The 19,327-nt window shown below is 51.6% G+C and overlaps 1 protein-coding gene across 20 annotated transcripts in view; it reads left to right on the top strand.

Moving 5' to 3' along the window:
* Positions 1-19,327, top strand: part of PTPRS (protein tyrosine phosphatase receptor type S) — a 247,577-nt gene that overhangs the window by 186,782 nt on the left and 41,468 nt on the right. For 9 of the 20 annotated variants that reach the window (XM_048830997.2, XM_075123316.1, XM_075123324.1 and 6 more), the window contains 7 exons: positions 2,057-2,638; positions 4,549-4,682; positions 4,891-5,035; positions 10,872-11,177; positions 12,886-13,079; positions 13,543-13,569; positions 16,439-16,556. In XM_048830997.2, the coding sequence (XP_048686954.2) occupies positions 2,057-2,638; positions 4,549-4,682; positions 4,891-5,035; positions 10,872-11,177; positions 12,886-13,079; positions 13,543-13,569; positions 16,439-16,556 (1,506 nt within the window). The remainder of the gene's footprint in view (positions 1-2,056; positions 2,639-4,548; positions 4,683-4,890; positions 5,036-10,871; positions 11,178-12,885; positions 13,080-13,542; positions 13,570-16,438; positions 16,557-19,327) is intronic. The other 11 variants (XM_075123329.1, XM_075123334.1, XM_075123332.1 and 8 more) reach the window with 2 other exon arrangements.

The following is a 19,327-nucleotide window of genomic DNA, read 5'->3' as shown; positions in this document are numbered from 1 at the left end:
GCACATGTGTGCAAGTGTGAGCGACCATGCAGGTGCATGGCCATATGTATGAGCATGCACATGTGTGCAAGCATGAGCAACCATGTAGGTGGTGCATGGCTATGTGTATGAGCATGCACATGTGTGCATGCGTGAGCAACCATGCACGAATGAATGTGTGGTGGCATGACCATGCTGGTGATCATGTGGCTGTGTGTGGAAATGTGCAGATGCATGCGAGCATGTAGTTGTATGAGCACGTGAGCGTATGGGGTTATGCTCATGCACGTAGACACATGGTGGGGGGGGTGTGTGAGAGCGATCAGGGATGAGCATGGTTGTATGAGCATATGGGTACATGACTATATGCGATCATGTGGGTATACGTGCACACGAGTATGGACAAATACACATGTGCGTGCATGAGCTTGCAAAGGCATTGCTGTGCATGTGTGTGTGTGCAGATGTGTGTGAGTGTGCACATGAGGATGGCATGCTACTGAGTGGGTTCTCAGTGTGCTTGTGGTACAAAAAAATCCCCAACCGATTGGAAGCCACCAGCTTCCATCACTGGCTTGGGGCCTTTCCTGGCTTTAGCAGCTGTTATTTATCAGGGGAACCGAGATTCAAAACTTGTACGTTTGTTTTCATCCTGGGTCATGAGTCTGGTTGGCTGATGATGTGTGGGGAGCCTTGAGCGGTCAGGGGACTGGGGCTTGCATCCCACTCTTGTTCCAGTGTTAGAGGGGTCAGAACCTGCCCGTCTCCGGCATGCAGTTCCTTGCACCACATCCTCATCGTGGTGTCTTACGGGAGCCTTCTCTGTTGCCTCACCACATGAGAAACCTCAGCTTGAAGCTTGTGATTTCCAAGAGGAGCATAGATGTATGGCTGGAAGACTTCCCTCCTCAACTGGGGAGCATGAGCAACAGATCCTCTTGGCTGGGAGAGGTGCAGAGTTGATGTCTGCTCTGAGCACTGACCCTGTCCATAAGGGAATTTGGGGAGGGGGGAAAAGGGATGCCTTCATAAGGACCTGAGAGAGGAGAGTAAATGAGAACTAGATCCCACTTGATCAGAGCATACGGGACAGGGAGCTCTGGCAACAGTGGGGAACAGGGACCCCTTGGAATCATTGCACAAAACTCCGGCGGAGCTGTTTGCGCAGGGAGCAGGTTGAGACGCTGGCAAAAGGATGCCCGGGGCTGGATTGAAACACTCCTTTGCTTTTCTGTTTTTTTCTTTTTCTTTTTCTTGTACCATAATATTAACCTTAAAAGCTCATGGCTATGATGCATTGTCTGAATATTTCACTTCCCCAGATACGGAACCTATGTCCCGCTGGCACGTTCTGCCTTTTGTCTTTATCTTTCTGTTCCTGTATGAAAGTAACTGCAATATGTTCTAGCAAGCAAGTTGAACAGGGAAGTAGATCTAGAAAGGGCCTGGGTCTACAGCGGGTGCTTGTAGGGATTTAGAGGATGTGCTTCAGGGGATGGTCTAGAATTAGATCATGCGTTTGGGTAAGCCCAAGGTGTAGAGCATGTACTTGGGAGGTCTTGAGCCCAGATCTAGGGTGCAGACTTGGGGGAGAAGGTGGGTCTAGAGAGCACATTTGGAGGGGTCGGGGGGTGGGGAACCAAAGCAAACTTGTTCATTTTGTAGCTTTCTAGACCGAGAACTGCGTAGTTCTAGAGAAAGCTGTCTTGTGACTGCATACTGCAGGTACAGAGAGAGCCAGAAATGCCCAGGTCTAGGAACAGCTAGTCATATTTAAGGAGCTATTTTTTCCATATTCTAAAGGAGTTGGGTGTGAAACCAGTTTTCCTCAGCACATTGGGATGTTCAGTTGAAGTCTGTGTTAACGATTCCAGACGTTTTGTTGAATGCTTCCTTTTGATGGAGCAGTTTAAGAAGGTAATAAAGAGCGTAACTAGGTTCATAATATTTCAGCAGCATTTTACTGAACAGCCGCGCTGCGATCTGTACGGTGCTGCCAGCTCTCAGCGCCCTAACTTGCCAATTAGACACCGTTTTAACATATGGTTCTAAAGTGTTTATTCTTCCCCATCCTCAGCGCTGCCCAAGGCTCCCGGGACCCCTGTGGTAACAGAAACCACAGCAACCAGCATCACCATCACCTGGGACTCGGGGAACCCCGACCCTGTGTCTTACTACGTCATCGAGTACAAGTCCAAGAGTCAGGATGGCCCTTACCAGATCAAAGAGGACATCACTACCACGCGTTACAGCATCGGAGGACTCAGCCCCAACTCGGAGTATGAGATCTGGGTGTCTGCCGTCAACACCATCGGGCAGGGTCCTCCCAGCGAGTCCGTGGTGACCCGCACTGGGGAGCAGGCGCCAGCTAGTGCTCCTCGCAGCGTCCAGGGGCGGATGCTGAGTGGCACCACCATGATCATCCAATGGGAGGAGCCGGTGGAGCCCAATGGGCAGATCCGCGGCTACAGGGTGTATTACACCATGGAGCCGGACCAGCCGGTGAGCAACTGGCAGAAACACAATGTAGACGACAGCCTCCTGACCACAGTTGGCAGCCTTTTGGAGGACGAAACCTACACCGTCCGGGTCCTGGCCTTCACTTCCGTGGGAGATGGGCCCCTCTCCGACCCCATCCAGGTCAAAACACAGCAAGGAGGTGAGTTCTGGGCCCATGTAGTCATGGACAGACTGAGCTGCCACACACGGATTCTGTCGGGAGAGACAGTTAGCTGGCTCACAGCACAATGATAACACTGTGCCCAGGGCGCTCTCTAGAGCACTTTCTCTTTACTGGTCATCTTTATAGAATCATAGAAGATTAGGGTTGGAAGAGACCTCAGGAGGTATGTAGTCCAACCCCCTGCTCAAAGCAGGACCAACCCCAACTAAATCATCCCAGCCAAGGCTTTGTCAAGCCGGGCCTTAAAAACCTCTAAGGATGGAGATTCCACCACCTCCCTAGGGAACCCATTCCAGTGCTTCATCACCCTCCTAGTGAAATATCCAACCTAGACCTCCAACTTGAGACCATTGCTCCTTGTTCAGTCATCTGCCACCACTAAGAACAGCCGAGCTCCATCCTCTTTGGAACCTCCCTTCAGGTAGTTGAAGGTTGCTATCAAATCCCCCCCGTCACTCTTCTCTTCTGCAGACTAAATAATCCCAGTTCCCTCAGCCTCTCCTCATAAGTCATGTGCCCCAACCCCCTAATCATTTTCATTGCCCTCCGCTGGACTTTCTCCAATTTTTCCACATCCTTTCTGTAGTGGGGGCCCCAAACCTGGACGCAATACTCCAGATGTGGCCTCACCAGTGCCGAATAGAGGGGAATAATCACTTCCCTCAATCTGCTGGCAAGTGTTGACTCATATCCAGTTTCTCGTCCACTGTCATCCCCAGGTCCTTTTCTGCAGAACTGCAGCTTAACCAGTCGGTCCCCAGCCTGTAGCAGTTCATGGGATTCTTCCGTCCTAAGTGCAGGACTCTGCACTTATCCTTGTTGAACCTCATCAGATTTCTTTTGGCCCAATCCTCCAATTTGTCTAAGTCACTCTGGACCCTATCCCTACCCTCCAGCGTATCTACCTCTCCCCCCAGCTTAGTGTCATCTGCTTAAGTATCTTCAGCTTAAATAGAAATAGCTATTTGGGGAGGAAGCACTGTCCAGCGGCTGGAACAGAGGAGCTGGGAGTTAGGACTCCTGGGTTTTGTTTCTAGTGGTTACAGCAGGCAGCTAGGAGACAGGAGTCCTCTGCTCTATCCTTGCCACTCTCTCTGTGACATTGAGCACGTCACGGTAAAAAGGTGCCTCAGTTTCCCCACCTCTAGAGTAGGTTGACTGATACCCCCACCTCCCCACGTGTGGTGTCTCTAAAGGATGCTGAGAGCCTCTGATCAAAGGAACCGTAGGAGGGCAGAGCCGTATTCTGTCTGTATCTAGTGCTACCTGTCATGGCAGGCACGTGAGAGAGGGTTTTAGAAGCCAAGTGGGGTATGCTGGCTATACTCATCTGCATGTCGTTACCCAGAATGCTCTGTGAATGAACAGATAGTTTGACCTCGCTTCTGGCTGAGTTCCTCTGAGTGCCCTTCTCTGTCAGAAATGCATACCCCTTCTTTCCCTGGTAATCAGGAGCCCCATTCTGGCTGCAGGCCAGGGAAATCCGCTTTCTGTACACTACGGTTCCCGGAACCGTCCAAGTTATGGAGAGGCTGAGAACATCACTCAAGGGATGGGGAGCTGTCCCCTTTACTGTGTAGGATGATGGACACTGTGATCCAGGACTGGCTTGTCTCCAGCGACTGTAGATGGTTTACTGTCCTGGCCCTGCAGGGTGACAGACACTGGGCTCCAGTAAAGAAAAGCCCCTGCCTTCCTGCAGGAGCGATGGGAAAGAGTCAGGACCACGCACCCATATGCTGCTTATGGACAAGCCTGGGGTGGAGGTGGGGGTGGGGGGAGATTCTTCTAAATAGCCCAGTAACCTGGGCCCTGTCTCTCTCTCCCTCCTCCTCTGCGCTGGCTGTCCAACCCCACCCTGTGGATTTCTCCTCGGTCTATGTTAGTTCCTGGGCAGCCGATGAACTTTCAAGCGGAAGCCAAGACGGAGACCAGCATCAGAGTGTCATGGAGCCCTCCCCGGCAGGAGATTATTGTCAAGTACGAACTCAGCTACAGGGAAGGAGATCGCGGCAGGGAGGTGAGTGCCACAAGAGAGGCATGGGGGATGATGGTTCTGCCCCTTTTGCCTGCAGGATGGCGGGACCCTCCCTTAGCTGGGGTGGCTGGGAGGTGTGGGAAGCAGGGCAGGTTTTTTGTGGGGATGTTTGTTTCTGCTTCCTGTTTTTATTTTTTCTTCCCTCCCCTTCTCTTCTCCCCGCCCCCCCTCCCCCCCGGCCCACCTCCAGGTGTTGAAGACCTTTGACCCGGCGACCTCGTTCACAGTGGAAGGTCTGAAGCCCAACACTGAGTATGTCTTCCGGCTGGCTGCCCGCTCGGCTCTGGGCCTGGGGGCCTACACCCCGGAGGTCAGGGAGCGGACCCTGCAGTCTAGTAGGTGTCTCTCCTTTCCCAGCCTTGTCTGAGGGGAAGACAGTCAGGGAGCCACAGATGGCAGGCACGGGGGTATGGAACCGAGGGGAGTTCACGGCACCGACCTCACAGGAGAGGACTGCGCGGCTGGGGTACTCTGTGGGGAGGGGGTTATCCGGTACTTATGGACCCCACCGCCTCCTCCCTCGCGGACCTATATAGTCAAGGTTTGGGTGGGCTTGGGATCAGGACACGAGTTAGCACCACCTGTCCAAGAGGAGCGGCTTAACGAGCAGGGTGGCTTAATGAGCTTGACACTGTCCCCCTCGGCCCTTCATGCTGAGCATGCTCAGTGAGGACGGCTTCCCGCCTCCCGCTTTGAGGCTATGGGTCGTTAACAAGCAGAAACTGAGCAGGAGCTTCCAGGGAGGGACACACGAGGGGTTTGAGAGAGCTCTCTGCAAGAGGTTTGTGAGCCGGGGGGTAGATGGTGATTAATAAAACTAACATTGTCATCCGTCTGAGGGAAAGCAGCCCCCACCTCATTGTTCATAAGTGACTTCATAGCCTGCGGAGACAGGCCACTGGGGCTTGGCAGAGCTGGGGGGGGGGGATGTGGCGGGGATGTTAACGACACCAGAATGGAGTGTATGTAACCCAAATGTGCTGGTTTTAGTTTAATGGATTGTCTCCCTTCGCTGTTGCCCTGGGGATGACTAGCCCTGGATGGCAATATTTCAACCTGGGCTTTTCACAGATCTTTGCTTTTAAATGAGGTGTTTTTTCACTGCATGAGTGGCTGTGGCAGCTGTTCTTTGTGTTTTCTGTCTCCTCTCATCTCTACTAAATCCCTCGGCCGCAGTTTGGAGTAGCCGCGAGCAGAACTAGCTCAGAAATGGCTCTGGTCAGCGCGTGAGAGCGCAAGCGAGCTCCCATCGCTCACAACCCTTAACAAGTGGGAGCTGCAGCCTCTCAGCTGGGCAGCCCCCCTCGTCTTTCCATTTTAATTGTCAGCTCCCCTTCCCTCTCTCGCCCAGGAGCAAGAAGAAAGGGGAGTTTCTCTTTCTACTTCAGACAGAATTTCTTACCGGGGCTTTCTCAAGTCTCCAGTCCATTCAGAGATTTGCTTGTTTGTTTGTTTGCTTCCTTCCTTGAAATGTTTTTTTTTTTTTTTTTATAAAAGTTGGTATCTATATAAAAAGAAAATTGTTTCCTGGCTTTGCTGAAACACCGCTGGTTCCAGTTCTGACCCAGTTCGGTACCAGTAGAAAGAACCAGATGTCCTTGATCAGCACCAAGAAATAAAAGAATGAATCGAAAGGATCAAGTATAGGTGTCAAAACTTTCCCACACTCTGCTTCTGTTTTACTAGAGCTTTTCGTTCTGGGAGTCATGGGGCTGGTTGTGGGGGAGGATTTGGGAACGGGGCTTTCTGGTTGGATACAAATAGTCCAGAGGGGTGGGCATCACGGGGTGGAAATGGCTGTAGGGCCTAGCGACACTGGAGGTTTTCCCAAAAAAAGGAGATGGCATGTGGGGGGCTTCTTTGGGGATCTTTCTATCCTGGAATTTGCCCAGGAGGCGTGGTTTGTTCCATTGGTCTGCAGCTCAGCTGTGGAGGGATAGCCGTCAGTTTCACAAATTTAACGCTCTTAAGAACCTCAGCTGGGGAGCTGTCAACATTTTGTAACGTGGTGAAACGTTTTTTCCTGGCCGGCTGCTGGATGAACGAGTCAATTCTCCCCTGTCCGGGTGGCATCCTTCGGCTCAAAGACCTTCTGGCTCGGGCAGGCTTTTGTGTCTTTCCTCTGCAGCCCCTTTTCCATTCAGCTCCTTCCTGGCCTGCTCCCTGGCTCTCTTTTTCTCCCCATCCATCTGCCTGCCTGTCTCTCTGCATGCCCTCACAACCCAGTGAAGCCAGCTCCCCGCACTGTCTGTCTCTCTTGCTGCCTGGGCAGTTTCCCACCTTGTCTCTGCAACACCAAAGCTTTCCCCACCCCAACCATCTGCTGTGGTGTTCTGTGTAGTTCCCCCCCCCCCCCCCCCCCCACCAGTCTCAGCTGTCACACATATGCATGCCTGGCCCGCAGCCCCTCCCTGCATGCACCCCCTTGCACAGCCCCCCCACATCTCTTGTCAGGGTGGCTCTCCCGAGCATCATAACCAAAGTAAAATCCATTAAACTAAAGGTAAAGTATCTTTTTCTTCTTGAAGTAGCTGGGTTTTAACTCTTCACGTACCAGAGACGTAGATTGGAAAACAATGAATCAGACGCTTGGAGACCTAAGGCAATGTCGCCCTTTCTAACCTAGCTATGAAGCCCTTGGAGTTTCTTAATACCCTCCTCATTTGAACATTTCTCCTGGTGCAGGAAGCAGGTGTCACCTGATAGGAGCGGCAGCGGGGATGTGTGGGATGGGCTCTAGAGGAACCAGAGGGATTTTCACCTCTCTGCTCCTTCCTAAGAGGGATGTTCCTCTACCCAGTTGCTCTGATCCTTCTCCACCCCAAATAGGCTCTGAGTGAAATTACAGTGATCTAAAGTCTGTGGTACCTAAAGGGTTAAACACATTGTATTGTACGAGGTCAGTAAGGGTCATTCTTGTGGCTTGGACAGTCAACTTAAAGCCTGTAAAAGATGCAGCTCAGGTGAGTACTGGCTGGTCTCAAGCTGATTCACAAATACAGTCCACCCTGTCGCTGCGCAGTCTCCTACACACCCTGGGTATCCTGCAGCCCCTGGGGGAGGAATGGGCGGGGGCAGGGGTGTCTCAAAAAGCTGTCTGCTTGGTGAAAAGAGATCTGTGGGCACAGAAAGTTACATGCTTCGCAGTGGGCTCTCTGCTGTGTGGCAGTCCCCTGTGTAGCCAAGACATTTGATGGAGAGGTGGAGCCCAGATCTGCAGAGCTTCTTTGTCTACTGTACACAGCTCCCTGGAATAAGTGAAGCATATCACCTGTTCTCCATGTGCACCACAACCCCCGGTTCCATGCAGGTTGGGCTGGATTGTGAAGGAAACTCACTGTACCATGAACTCCCAAGAGTGTCTCTCCAACTTGGCCAGCACTTGGTGCGTGTTTTCCTCCAGGCGTTGTGGTCAGTTGAGAGCAGTGTGGGGCATAGGTCCCCGTCCTCGTTCCCCCCCCCCCCCCCCCCCGCCTCCCTTTTAACCAGGGAAAGTGCTACAAATGATCCCGAAAGGAGGTCTCGCTCCGGGAACATGCGGCAGGTCCTCATGCTGGAGCTTAGAGGGTGAGTGAGAGTGCCAGGCACAGCCACCACTGATGGAAACAGCGCTCCCAAGTGCAGGCCGGAGCGCCGTGCTCTGCCTACTGGGGCTTTCATGATGAGTGTCAGGAGCCTTAGGCTCAGGATGGAAAGGGTAGGTCAGGTCAGACCCTCTCCGCAGTGGGTTTCGCAGCCCTTGTGGCTTCAGCTGGGTTCAGAGGAGTGGAAGCAGTTTTTGACCCCACCCACGGGGCTGAGTGTTGGGTGCCGAGGACAGGTAGCTGGAGGCACCTTGGGGCTGTTTCGTCTTCCAGCTCAGTATGAAAAAGTCATAGATGTCTCTAAGATGCAGAAGGGGACAGCACACGGGCCTGTTTTGCTTCATCATCCTTTATGGTCAGGCCAGGTGGAGAGAAATGTCTGTTATGGGGAATCTGGCCACGCTATCGCCAGTCTGGGTGCTGGTATCTGTCAGAAATAAGATAGATCAGAGACTGATAGTCTATCAATACTGCAATATCTAGGTAACCAGGGGAGGGGGAGACTAGCCAGCGTAGAGGAGTTGTCAAGGAAGGGCAATATCCTAAAAGCAAATAGTTTTCAGAAACCCACCAGGAGCTTGGTCTGGCCTTGTAGCTCAGTTTCTCTTGTTCTCACGTAAGAAAGTCTTATAAGTTAGCAGTTGAAGTTTGGAAGGTAGGTAAACAGACTGGGAACGTTCTGGAAGGATTTGCTTTATATATCAATATTATTTTATTATTATGATTTCCTTTCTGAGAGATCTTTCGTTTTGAAATTAATGGATTGATTTATTTTTTGTTTCAAGTTTGTTTCTTTGGTTGTTTGTTTGACATGTTTTCTATTATTTGGCGTGGCTAGCCAGCTGAAGGGAGCAGAACTTTGCCTAATCACTACATAGAAATCTCCTTTTCTTGATGGGAAGGAGTGAATTGGGAAAAGCTTTAATTGATTTGTTAAAGGAGCCCTGTGAAGGCGGTTTAGGCCCAAAACTTAAGGTTTTGGGTGCAGGGAGAGAGAGAAGATCTGACCAAAACTAATCTTAGTAGAAGAGTTTGTGTTCAATTAATAAAGAAATCAGTGAAAATCAGCTTTTTTAAAAAATCCCATATGATGTAAAGTTTGCTACCCAAACACAACAGGGCGTGAAAGCCAGAAAGGGAAACTGACTATGTAAACCGAAGTGAAAATGATTAATCTGTTTTCACTGATCAAGCAGAGTAAAGGGAAGGGGCAGCACAAATGGTGAAAAGTCGGTTAGATTTTTTTAAAGCAGACGGGGAGATTGTTAAACACCCCAGCAGGGTGTTTGGTAGTACAAACTAAAGGGATTCCAACCCTGTAGTCCTGGGGGCAAGTCTCCCTTCGGTCATGCTCATTATAGATCAGTGTAACTCCATTGACTTCAGTGAATTTAGCCCTGATTTCCCCACTGTCAGACCACAGTTGAGCCCTTTATGGTCAGCTAAAACCCTGATTGATTTCAGTGGGACTTTGCATAGGGACTCCAGGATTTGGCCCAGAAATCTTTAAATAACCTTTAAATGGGGGTCAGCATTTCTGTATTCATCCTGACGGACATCTTGGGTTTTGCAAGCATGCTCCAAGCATCTGCCTGCCCGTCCCTGCAGGGGCTGAAAAGCTATCTACTGGGACTGCGGTTTATTAATTTAGAGCACAGCAGCAAACTTGCCTTGCAAATCTACCAGCTCAGACACACATGTGCATCACCTGGCCCTTATCAGGCTTACAGATGATGATAACACATGGGGGTGGGGAACTTAAGGCCAACATTGTCGAATTTAGGTGCCTAACCATGGACTTAAAGCCAGGATTTTCCAAAATGGCTACTGAGTTTAGGTCCCTAACCTGAGACACATTTCTGACTTTCAGAAAATGCTGAGCACCCGCCCTCTGAGAATCAATGCATCCAAAATCACCTAGGGTCAGATTTTCAAAGGTATTTAGGCACCTAAAGATGCAGATAAGTGCCTAATAGGATTTTCGAACACACCTAAGTGGCTTAGACACCTCACTCCAATGAGAGTTAGGCACTTTTAGGTGCTTTTGACAATCCTGCTAGGCACACATCTGCATCTTTAGACACCTAAATACCTTTGAAAATCAGATCCTTTAGTTAGTCCCTTTTGCAAATCTTGGTGTTACGAAGCCTAGTTTAAAAACTTTGGCTTAATGCAACTTTACCAGTTCATCTTGCCTTTGGTTGTATTGAAGTTTGCAAGGCTGCTTTAAAAACAGGGGCTAAAAGCTGCCCATCCCAGGAAGGAAGGGCTGGCTGCTCAGCTGTGGTCCAATCACCTGTAGCTGAAAATGAAGGTCACTTTGGGCTAGCCCGCTCTGTGTTTTATTCCTTTGCTTTGTAACGTTTATGTTCCGATGCCCCCATTTCGTTTCTCTTGCCTTTATTTATTTATTTATTTATTTATTTTTTAAAAAAAACCAACCCCCTCTCTTTTTTTTAATTTATCTTCCTAACTCAAATTTTTTGTACGTTTTATTTTAGATTTTTTTGTTATTTTTTTTTATCTTTCCCATCTTTTGTTTTTTTTCCCCTTCTTCCCTTCTCCCCTGAATTTCCCCCCCTCATAGAACCGTCTGCCCCCCCTCAAGACATAAACTGCGTCAGCACCAGATCCACTGCCATTCTGGTAAGTTGGCGGCCTCCGCCGGCCGAGAGCCAAAATGGTGTCCTGGCTGAATACAGCGTCCGCTATCGAGCGCTGGACTCTGAGGACACGGAACTGAAGGAGGTGAATGATATCCCCCCAACCACCAATCAGATCCTCCTGGAACAGCTGGAAAAGTGGACAGAATATCGCATCACCGTGGTGGCGCACACGGAGGTGGGGCCAGGCCCGGAGAGCTCGCCAGTTGTCGTCCGAACAGACGAAGATGGTAATTCTGTCTCCTTTCGGTTTCCTTTCCTCCCGAGTCCCCCACAAATACGTGACTGAGGAGACTTCCCTGCAAAGGAAAAGACATTGGATTTTTGGGTCCCTTTTTTTGCCACTTTTTATGCCAGAAGAAGGCCTGAAAGTTCCCCCCACACACCCCGACCCCAGATTTCCTCATCCCAAAAACAGCTGCTATGGACATCAGCCCCTCTGAGAATCAGGTCCTTTATGGCTTTTTTTTCCTACTTGATTTTTTTTTTTTTAAACATCCAAGCATTCAAGTCTTGTCTCCACTGCTTTCCCGAGGAAATTCTGTGGCAGGCTGGAGAGCTAGTTAGATTATGACCTCACAGCTATCAAGGATGTAGAATCTGGACCATTGAGAGGGGACAGGATTTGTAGCCAGAATTATTTAAAAATATGTGAGGGTTCCTTCCTTCCCATTTTTGTCGTTAAGGCATATTTAACTCAACAAACAGAGAAACAGGAGAAGGGATCTCTTTGTTAAAGTAGTAACACCCCAGCCCCTTCATGAAAGAACTGAGAGCTCTTGTTCCAGTCCTCTGGTTCTCCTAAGGAGACCTCAAGCAAGAGCAGGGAAGACTTGCTTTAACGGATATTTCTTGGGTAAAATGAAGCAAGGGAAAAAGGGGAAACTATTTAAAAAACAAACAAAACCTTTCTGGGCTCTCTTCCTCCATCACAAACAAGCAGAAAAGGACCCAAGTCCAATTTTCTTTTCCGTTGCAGGGTCACCTTTAACAGCTCCCCCATTTGCCCACCCCTCTGCCTGTATCCTAACACGATACCCACTAATGGAGGTAATAACTTGCTCAGAGTAATAGGAGACAGCAGGAGCGGCAGAAGCACCCTAAAAGCGGGGGGGCTACAGGCGCCCGAACCGTGGTCCCACCCCGTCCCCTGAGGCTCACCCCCGTACCGTCCCTTCTTCCCGAGGCCCTTCCCTCCAGCCACCCATTGCCCCAAGATGCTGCCCCCACGCTGCCCTTTCCCCCAAACCCCCACCCCTGGCTTGCTCCTCTCTGCCCCTCCCTCCCATTGCTCGCCCTTACGGCCAGTAAAAAGTGGGAGGGTCATGGCCCCCTGGCCAGACCCGTTCCGGTGCCCTTGGGAGACAGAGATGCAGTGTTGTCCTGGCCAGGCTCCCATACACTGCTCCAAATCCTTTTTCCATCCGAATTCTTTCCAGGGCATCTCTTCCCATTTCATGCCCTGAGGTCAGACCACTGCTGCTGAGTACCAGATGCATTTAAATGCCTTGAAAGAGCTGGCTCAGTCCCATCTCCCTTGCTTCAAGCATTGTCCCAGACAGTGTCCCTCAAGCACAGCCAAAGCTTTCCTTGGCTAGCTCCTCAGAAATCAGGTTTGCCCGTGGGTTTAATTCAGAATTATACAGCTCCTTCTGGGCAGGCAGCTCTGAGGAAGGGGCTCATGGAAGGAAGGTTGAGCAGAGAGAGAAGATGTGAGCTCACCTTCGTGCATCCAGATCGGCAAGCTATTCTGCGGCCATCCAGACGCTGCCCATGACAGCGTGCAATGGCAGTTGTGGTGGCCTTCCACAAGTCTCGTTGACTCTCAGCCCACTTGCAAGGCTCTAGATGCAGTATGTGTCTGCCCCATGCAACCTGGGTGGGCATCCAGTGCTAAGCCTTAATGCCTGTACCCTTTTTTCTCTCCCTTCCCCACAGTGCCCAGCGCCCCACCTCGTAAAGTGGAGGTGGAGGTTCTGAACTCGACGGCCATCCAAGTGTTCTGGCGCTCTCCAGTCCAGAACCGCCAGCACGGGCAGATTCGTGGCTATCAGGTCCACTATGTGCGCATGGAGAATGGAGAGGCCAAGGGGTTGCCCCAGATCAAGGATGTCATGCTGGCTGATGCCCAGGTGAGGACTTTCTTGCCCCCCTTCCTTTCCCATGGCGGCTTGTGGGGAGGGCAACCTAGCCATCTGTTTGGGTTATAGCCCCAAGTGACCCAAAATACTGGTAAGTGGCACAGCATCTCTCCGACAAACAAGTCCCTTGTCATTTTCAGTTAGTTCACTCTTCCAGACTGTAGCTGTTGAGGAAGACCATGAGCCATTCTCCCAACACTGGGATAAGTAGGCTCCATCCTTCCCATTTCTGGGAGGCCCCAGGGCGGGGCCCCATTCCTTTAAATCAAGCCGAGGTCACTACAGAATCTACTAACCTCTCCCATTCTACTTCTTTCTTCACCTTAGCCTGGTAACCTCTGACCTCCAGTTGCCACTTGCCCGGGGATTTCTTCCTCATGCTTTGTGTGTCTCTCTCTTCCCTCTTCTCCCCCTTGTGTTCTCACTTGCAAATCCTCTCTTGTTCTCTGCTCAGTGGGAAACAGATGACACTGCTGAATATGTAAGTAAAACGCTTCCTGCCTGGTCCCGGTTCTGTCCTCTCCCTTCCACCCTCTTCATTTGTGGTGTGACGTTTGTCTCTTCTTTATTTATTTTTTCAGTGCTAGTTTGTCTATTTTCAAGCCTGTTATGGTGTTTCTATGCATTGTTCTGCGACCCACCCTGTACGCTTCGCAATGCCATCCCGACTGCTCCTTTAGTCAGCACATGGCAATACCGCAGGGTTTTCCCCCGAGCTCTTAGGGAAGGTCGAGTCAGCTGCTTCTCGATAGTGGAAGCAATCCAAACATCAAAGTGGGACCAAACTAACTAAGCTGCATATTTAAAGACGGGCTGGTGGGAGCAAGGTCTGCGACTCTATCAGAGACCTGGTCCCCTGTTGAAGAAACATTGCTGGGATAGAGACGTAAGAGCTCAGTAGCTTCTAAACCATCTGGGCTTGAATGTGAATCCTTTGTGCCATTAGAAAGCCGAGGTTCCCAGCTGTTCACTGGCACAAAGCACTCCCTGCTAGCCCTAGCAACTCACAAGGGGCTGGACCTTAAAATCAACTTTGTGGTTCTAGGGTGTGTCTACACTGCAGTTGGGAGGATTCCTCACAGCGTGGGTAGAGTATCAGCCCACCTGATCCCCTGGGTCCACGCTGGGTGTCTAACCCAGGCCACAATGTCCAGACAGCTCTTTGTAGCGCACTAGTCCAAGCAGTGTTAGTGCGAGTCTGTGTTTCTGGGTTGGGGTGCTTGCTCCCAGCTGCAGTGTTTACTTCTTCCACTTGAATGCTGGCATGGTTTTAAGGACGACGGTAGCCACAAAGCAATGGGGGAAGGCATCCCTCCCTTGGGCTAGCGGGTACTGAGGCTTAGGCTGCTAGAATAAAAATACTTAGGCTGAAATCTTGATTTCCTGCTAAGAATGATGCTCGGCTCTCATACAGTGCTTTTCATGAGATCTCAAAGAGCATCGCAATCTTGAATGCAGTTACCTTCCTCACATCCCTGTGAGGCAGGGCAGTGCGCTTATCCTCCTTGTACAGATGGGGAGCAGAGGGTGTGTCTACACTTCAATTAAAGACCGATGGCTGGCTCATGCCAGCTGACTTGGGCTGGGGCTAAGGGGGCTGTGTAATCGTGGTGTAGACATTTGGGCTCGGGCTCCAGAACTCTGTGATGCGGGAGGGTCCCAGAGCTTGGGGACATCTACACCCCAGCCCGAACATCTACACTGCAGACCCCTTAGCCTGAGCCCCGTGAGCCCAGGCCAGCTGGCAAGGACCAGCTACAGGGTTTTAATGGCAATGTAGACATACCCAGCAAGGCTAAGGGGACGTCTACGTTACAGGTGGGAGGGTACTCCCCAGCATGAATAGACAGACAAGCTAGCTGTGCTCGAGTTAGCATGCTGAAGATAGCAGCGTAGCTAGGGGTAGCGTGGGCTCGCCTCCTAAGAATGCCCCCCAGGGGTCCGGGCAGGATGGTATTCGGACACCCACCCCAAGCTGCTGCCCGGGCTAACTCTGGTTCCATCGCTGTTTTTAGCAACAGCGCACAAGCAGAGCTATCGTGTGTCTGTCTCCCTGACCTGTGGAAGCGCACTCCCAGCTGCAGTGTAGGTAGACCCTAGAGGTACATCTACGCTACAATAAGAAACCTGCGGCACTCAGTATCAGAGCCCTGGTCAGTTGACTGGGGCTCGGGCTGCAGGGATAAACATTGCGGTGTCGATGTTCAGGCTCAGGCTGGAGCCTGGGCACTGAGACCCATCCCCATCACCGGGGCTCCAGCCCAAACATCGACACTGCAATGTTTAGCCCTGCAGCCCGAGCCCCACAAGCCCAAGTCAGCTGTGGCCAGGCTGCGGGTCTTTGGTTGTCGCAGCCTAAGTGACTTGCCCAGGGTCACACAGAAAGTTTATGTCAGAGCAGGGAATTGAAGGCCGCGCTTGTAGGTCTGAGGCTTGGGCCCTAACCACTAGACCATCCCTCCTCCTCAGCAGCATGTTGTTTTTAAGGTCCACTCTCTCACTGCCTGCCCCACTTTGGGCAGGACAGATGTTCTCAGGAGCAGAAAATTTTTCCCAAGTGCTAGCCTGGGGCCTAGACTTTGTAGAGGGAAGGGAGATCAAACAAATGCAAGGTTCCCTTCGCCCTGCTGCCCAGGACTCTGGGGAAAACCCTGCTGTGCATGCCCCCATCCTGCTTGGTTTAACTTGGGCGTTCTTGTTATAACAGTCTTTGAAGGGCAGAATACCTCACTGCCAAGGGCCAGGCTAGAGTCCTGCTTCATAACAAAAGCTCTTTAGGAGCCAGGTGTGGCGAGAGTGAAAGAGAATGGGGGGGGGGGGCGTGTTGTGAAAGTAACACAGAGCCCTAGTATGCAGGCAGCAAATGTCACCTTGCAGTTTGCATTAAAGCAATCCCTTTAATATTACAGACGGTGGGGTTTTGTTTTGTTTTTTTGTTTTTTTTAAGTCTCTCACTGGTGGGTGTGCGGGGGAGAGTTTAATCTCCTTGATGCCACGGAGCCCTCCTCTGAGACTGTGTGGGAGAGCGGGAAGCTTTGAAGAGCATGGCCATGTTTTGATGGCTGAACCGGTTGGTGTTGAGGTAGGGGCTGCGTTTGAGGTGGATTCGAGGGAGCGTGCGTTTCATCCTGGTCCCTGCGGACACCCAGTCTGTTCGCAGCTGGGGTGGTTGTGTTTCATAGCGTGCGTGCTTCCCCCACCCCCCTCCATGTTTTCCTAGAACTGCCTTGTGTTTTCAGTGTCGGTGAACGTTCCTGCATGCTGGAGAGGGCTAAGGCTCTTGCAAGGAAACAAGCTTTTGTTTTAAAAAACAAAAATCTCTCTCTCTCTCTTTGGGATCTTGCAAACAGGAAATGATCATTGCTGGGCTCCAGCCCGAGACCTCGTACTCCATCACAGTGGCGGCTTACACCATGAAAGGGGACGGCGCCCGCAGCAAACCCAAACTGGTCACGACCAAGGGTGCAGGTGAGAGGCTCTCCCCCTCCCCTTCCCTGCCCTTTGGAACTCGTCTCACTCCCCCCGGCCCAGAATTGGAGAAACTCTTTCCTCTCTATGCAGCTCATCACATCTCGCAACCTTGTTATGCAGAGGAACAATTTCCCCAATCCAGCACTGAAGACCTGATTCTCCCTAAAGACAGTCTCCTACCCTAGTACCGCAGAGAACCCTCAGCTCACCACACCCCCAGTCCTGTACCCCAGAGAACCTCCCACCTTAATACAGCCAAGCAGAGCATTCCCAATGCATAACCCCTCCCCCCAGTCCTCTAAACCAGGGAACTCCCAGTTCTCCCTTGAAGAGAACATCCTCCCACCCAATACAGCAGAGAACCAACTCATTACACCTCCCGATCGCCTATACTAGATATGCTCCATCCCCAATACAGCTAAGGACTCCCACCTCCTCAAACCACCCAGCTGATAAAGGGAAACTCGAACCTGGTCCAGTTTGTGCCGTGCAGGAGGTGTGGTGTAGACTTCTGGGCAGGGAACAGGGCTGCGTACATCAGCAGGGGTTGTGAGTACTTGAGTAAGGTTTACCTGGAGGAAAGGCTGGAACCAGAGGGGTATCGATCACCTTTCCGTGCTGCCTACGAGATCAGCGGCTCTGGCCCAGCAGAGAATTGGCCAGAGGGCTGAGCAAACCTGTCAGCGGCATGGAAGCCGGTGAGGTTGGAAGGAGATGGCTCTGTGGCCCTGCCGGAGTTCAGAGCGGCTCCTCTCGCTGGGGACCTCACAGACCAGCCACATGGACCTGAGAGGCAAAGGCCAGGAACTTCTAAGGCTGCAGGTGCAGTAGGATGGAAACTCTAGTGTCAGCTGACAAGAAAACCAGAGGTTGGAGCACCCCAGTCAGGAGGTAGGGGTGAGATGTGGGGGAGAGAGCAGCAGACGTAGGGCACTGAGATGGGAAGGGAAAGTCAGATCCTGTCTCACACAGGATCAACTGGTGTTGATCTAAAAGTCCCCAAATCCTCTCCTGGCACAGCCCTGGAGTGAGGCATGTGCTCACTAGGAGGCCAGTGGTCCTCAGAGCCCTGTCGATAATCTCCTCTTACGCTCCCCTCGAGCCATCCTTCCAGCTTGGAGGGGGTCGGCCCCGCTCTGTCCAGAGCGATCACCAGCACTGCAGATCCAGTGAAGGGGGTTTTTGCGCCCTGGGCTGGCCTGGCCCTGCTCCCCCAGCACTGAGGACGCAGTGTCTAAAGTGCTCCCACTCCTAGGGAAACAGACTCCAACTGGAAAGGAGGACTTGTGGCACCTTAGAGACTAACCAATTTATTTGAGCATAAGCTTTCATGAGCTACAGCTCACTTCATCGGATGCATACGGTGGAAAGTACAGAAGATCTTTTTATACACACAAACCATGACCCTCAGCACAGTCTTGCACTGAACAGTTGCTGCGCCCCTGGGCCAGGCAGAACACGCAGCGAATGTAGACCGGCAAACAGCAGAGGTATAGAACAGACATGGGGATATCTGAAGCCACCTGCTTTTCCACCCCCATCGCATTGTCTCTGACGGCTGTACTGGCCGCACCAGGGTCAGTGCAGAGAGGAAGAACAGACAGCATTGACCTTTGCTAGACTGATCTCCTGGAGCCAGGCTCCGGCTGCCACGCAGCTGCCCTCCCAAACCCTGATTCTTTCATCCCTTTGACGTATTCCTTGTGGCAGGGCTGCTCCCGGTCCGAGCACAAAAAAACGGGGTCACGGCGAGGAGGCAGGGACAGAGCCGAGGAACGACAAAAGCCACTGAGGGATCTGTCTGCCTCTCGTTCCCCTGAACCTTTCTGCTGCACTGGGAAACGGGTGCCCTCGCCTCCTTTCATCCCTGGGGTCAGTGGTGCTGCAATTCCTCCTCCGCTATTACAGCTCAGCTCAGCTCTGCAGCACTTGAAAGGTTTTATGGGGAGAGGAGAGACCTGCTGGGCCTAGACCTGCAATTGGCCCTCTGAAACCTTCCCCTTATGTTTCAAGGCATTCCCATGGAATCGCATTTACCCCCCTCCCTCTCCGCTCGTATTGTTCCCTGCCCACCATGTTCTCGCATGCACTCCTCTCAGGCAGCAGCTTTCTCCCCTTTTCATTCCCTTCCTGTGTCTCTCTCTCTCCTTGCTGGTTTTTCTTCCCCTTCCTTTTCTTCTCAGCTCAAGGGTTCTCTGCCTCCCCTTGCGCAGGGCAGCTGCATCAGCTGACATCAGCCACTCCTGGAAATGTTGTGAGCTGCCACTCCAGTGATCAAAGACCCTTGGTCAAATGTGGCGTAATTAACCTGGGCACCCCTAAGACTACAAAGCCAATGCAGAGCCGCAGCTGAGGGAGCGACGCAGCCAGGAATCTGGCATCCTGGCCTGGAATGGGAACGGCAGACACCAGCATTGTGGCTCCCTTTCCATGCATCCTTTCTCCAGTGAGCGTTGGGGTTGGAGATTGGAGCCTTTCCCCTTTAATGTGGCCTTTTCTGCCCAGTTGGAGAGGGTCCCGGTACTGAAGAGGACAAACCGTCGCGCCACAAATCCTCCAGACACTGAAGCAAATTTCATTCAGAGGCCAGCAGCAAACCACCAGCACATCTGCACCTCGCTCCTTTCAGTGCCACTTTAATTCAGCTTGGCATACTGCCTCCTAGCATCTCCCCGCTTCTTATCCTCTCGCTCTTCCTAGATTTCCCTCTTTCACTTCTTTCCCTCCTCTGTCTTTCTCCCTCTCTCGCTTCTTCACTGGTCTCTTCC

The sequence above is a fragment of the Caretta caretta genome, chromosome 25, assembly GCF_965140235.1.
Source record: "Caretta caretta isolate rCarCar2 chromosome 25, rCarCar1.hap1, whole genome shotgun sequence".
Classification (NCBI taxonomy): Eukaryota; Metazoa; Chordata; order Testudines; family Cheloniidae; genus Caretta; species Caretta caretta.
This window is presented reverse-complemented; position numbering and strand designations above follow the sequence as displayed.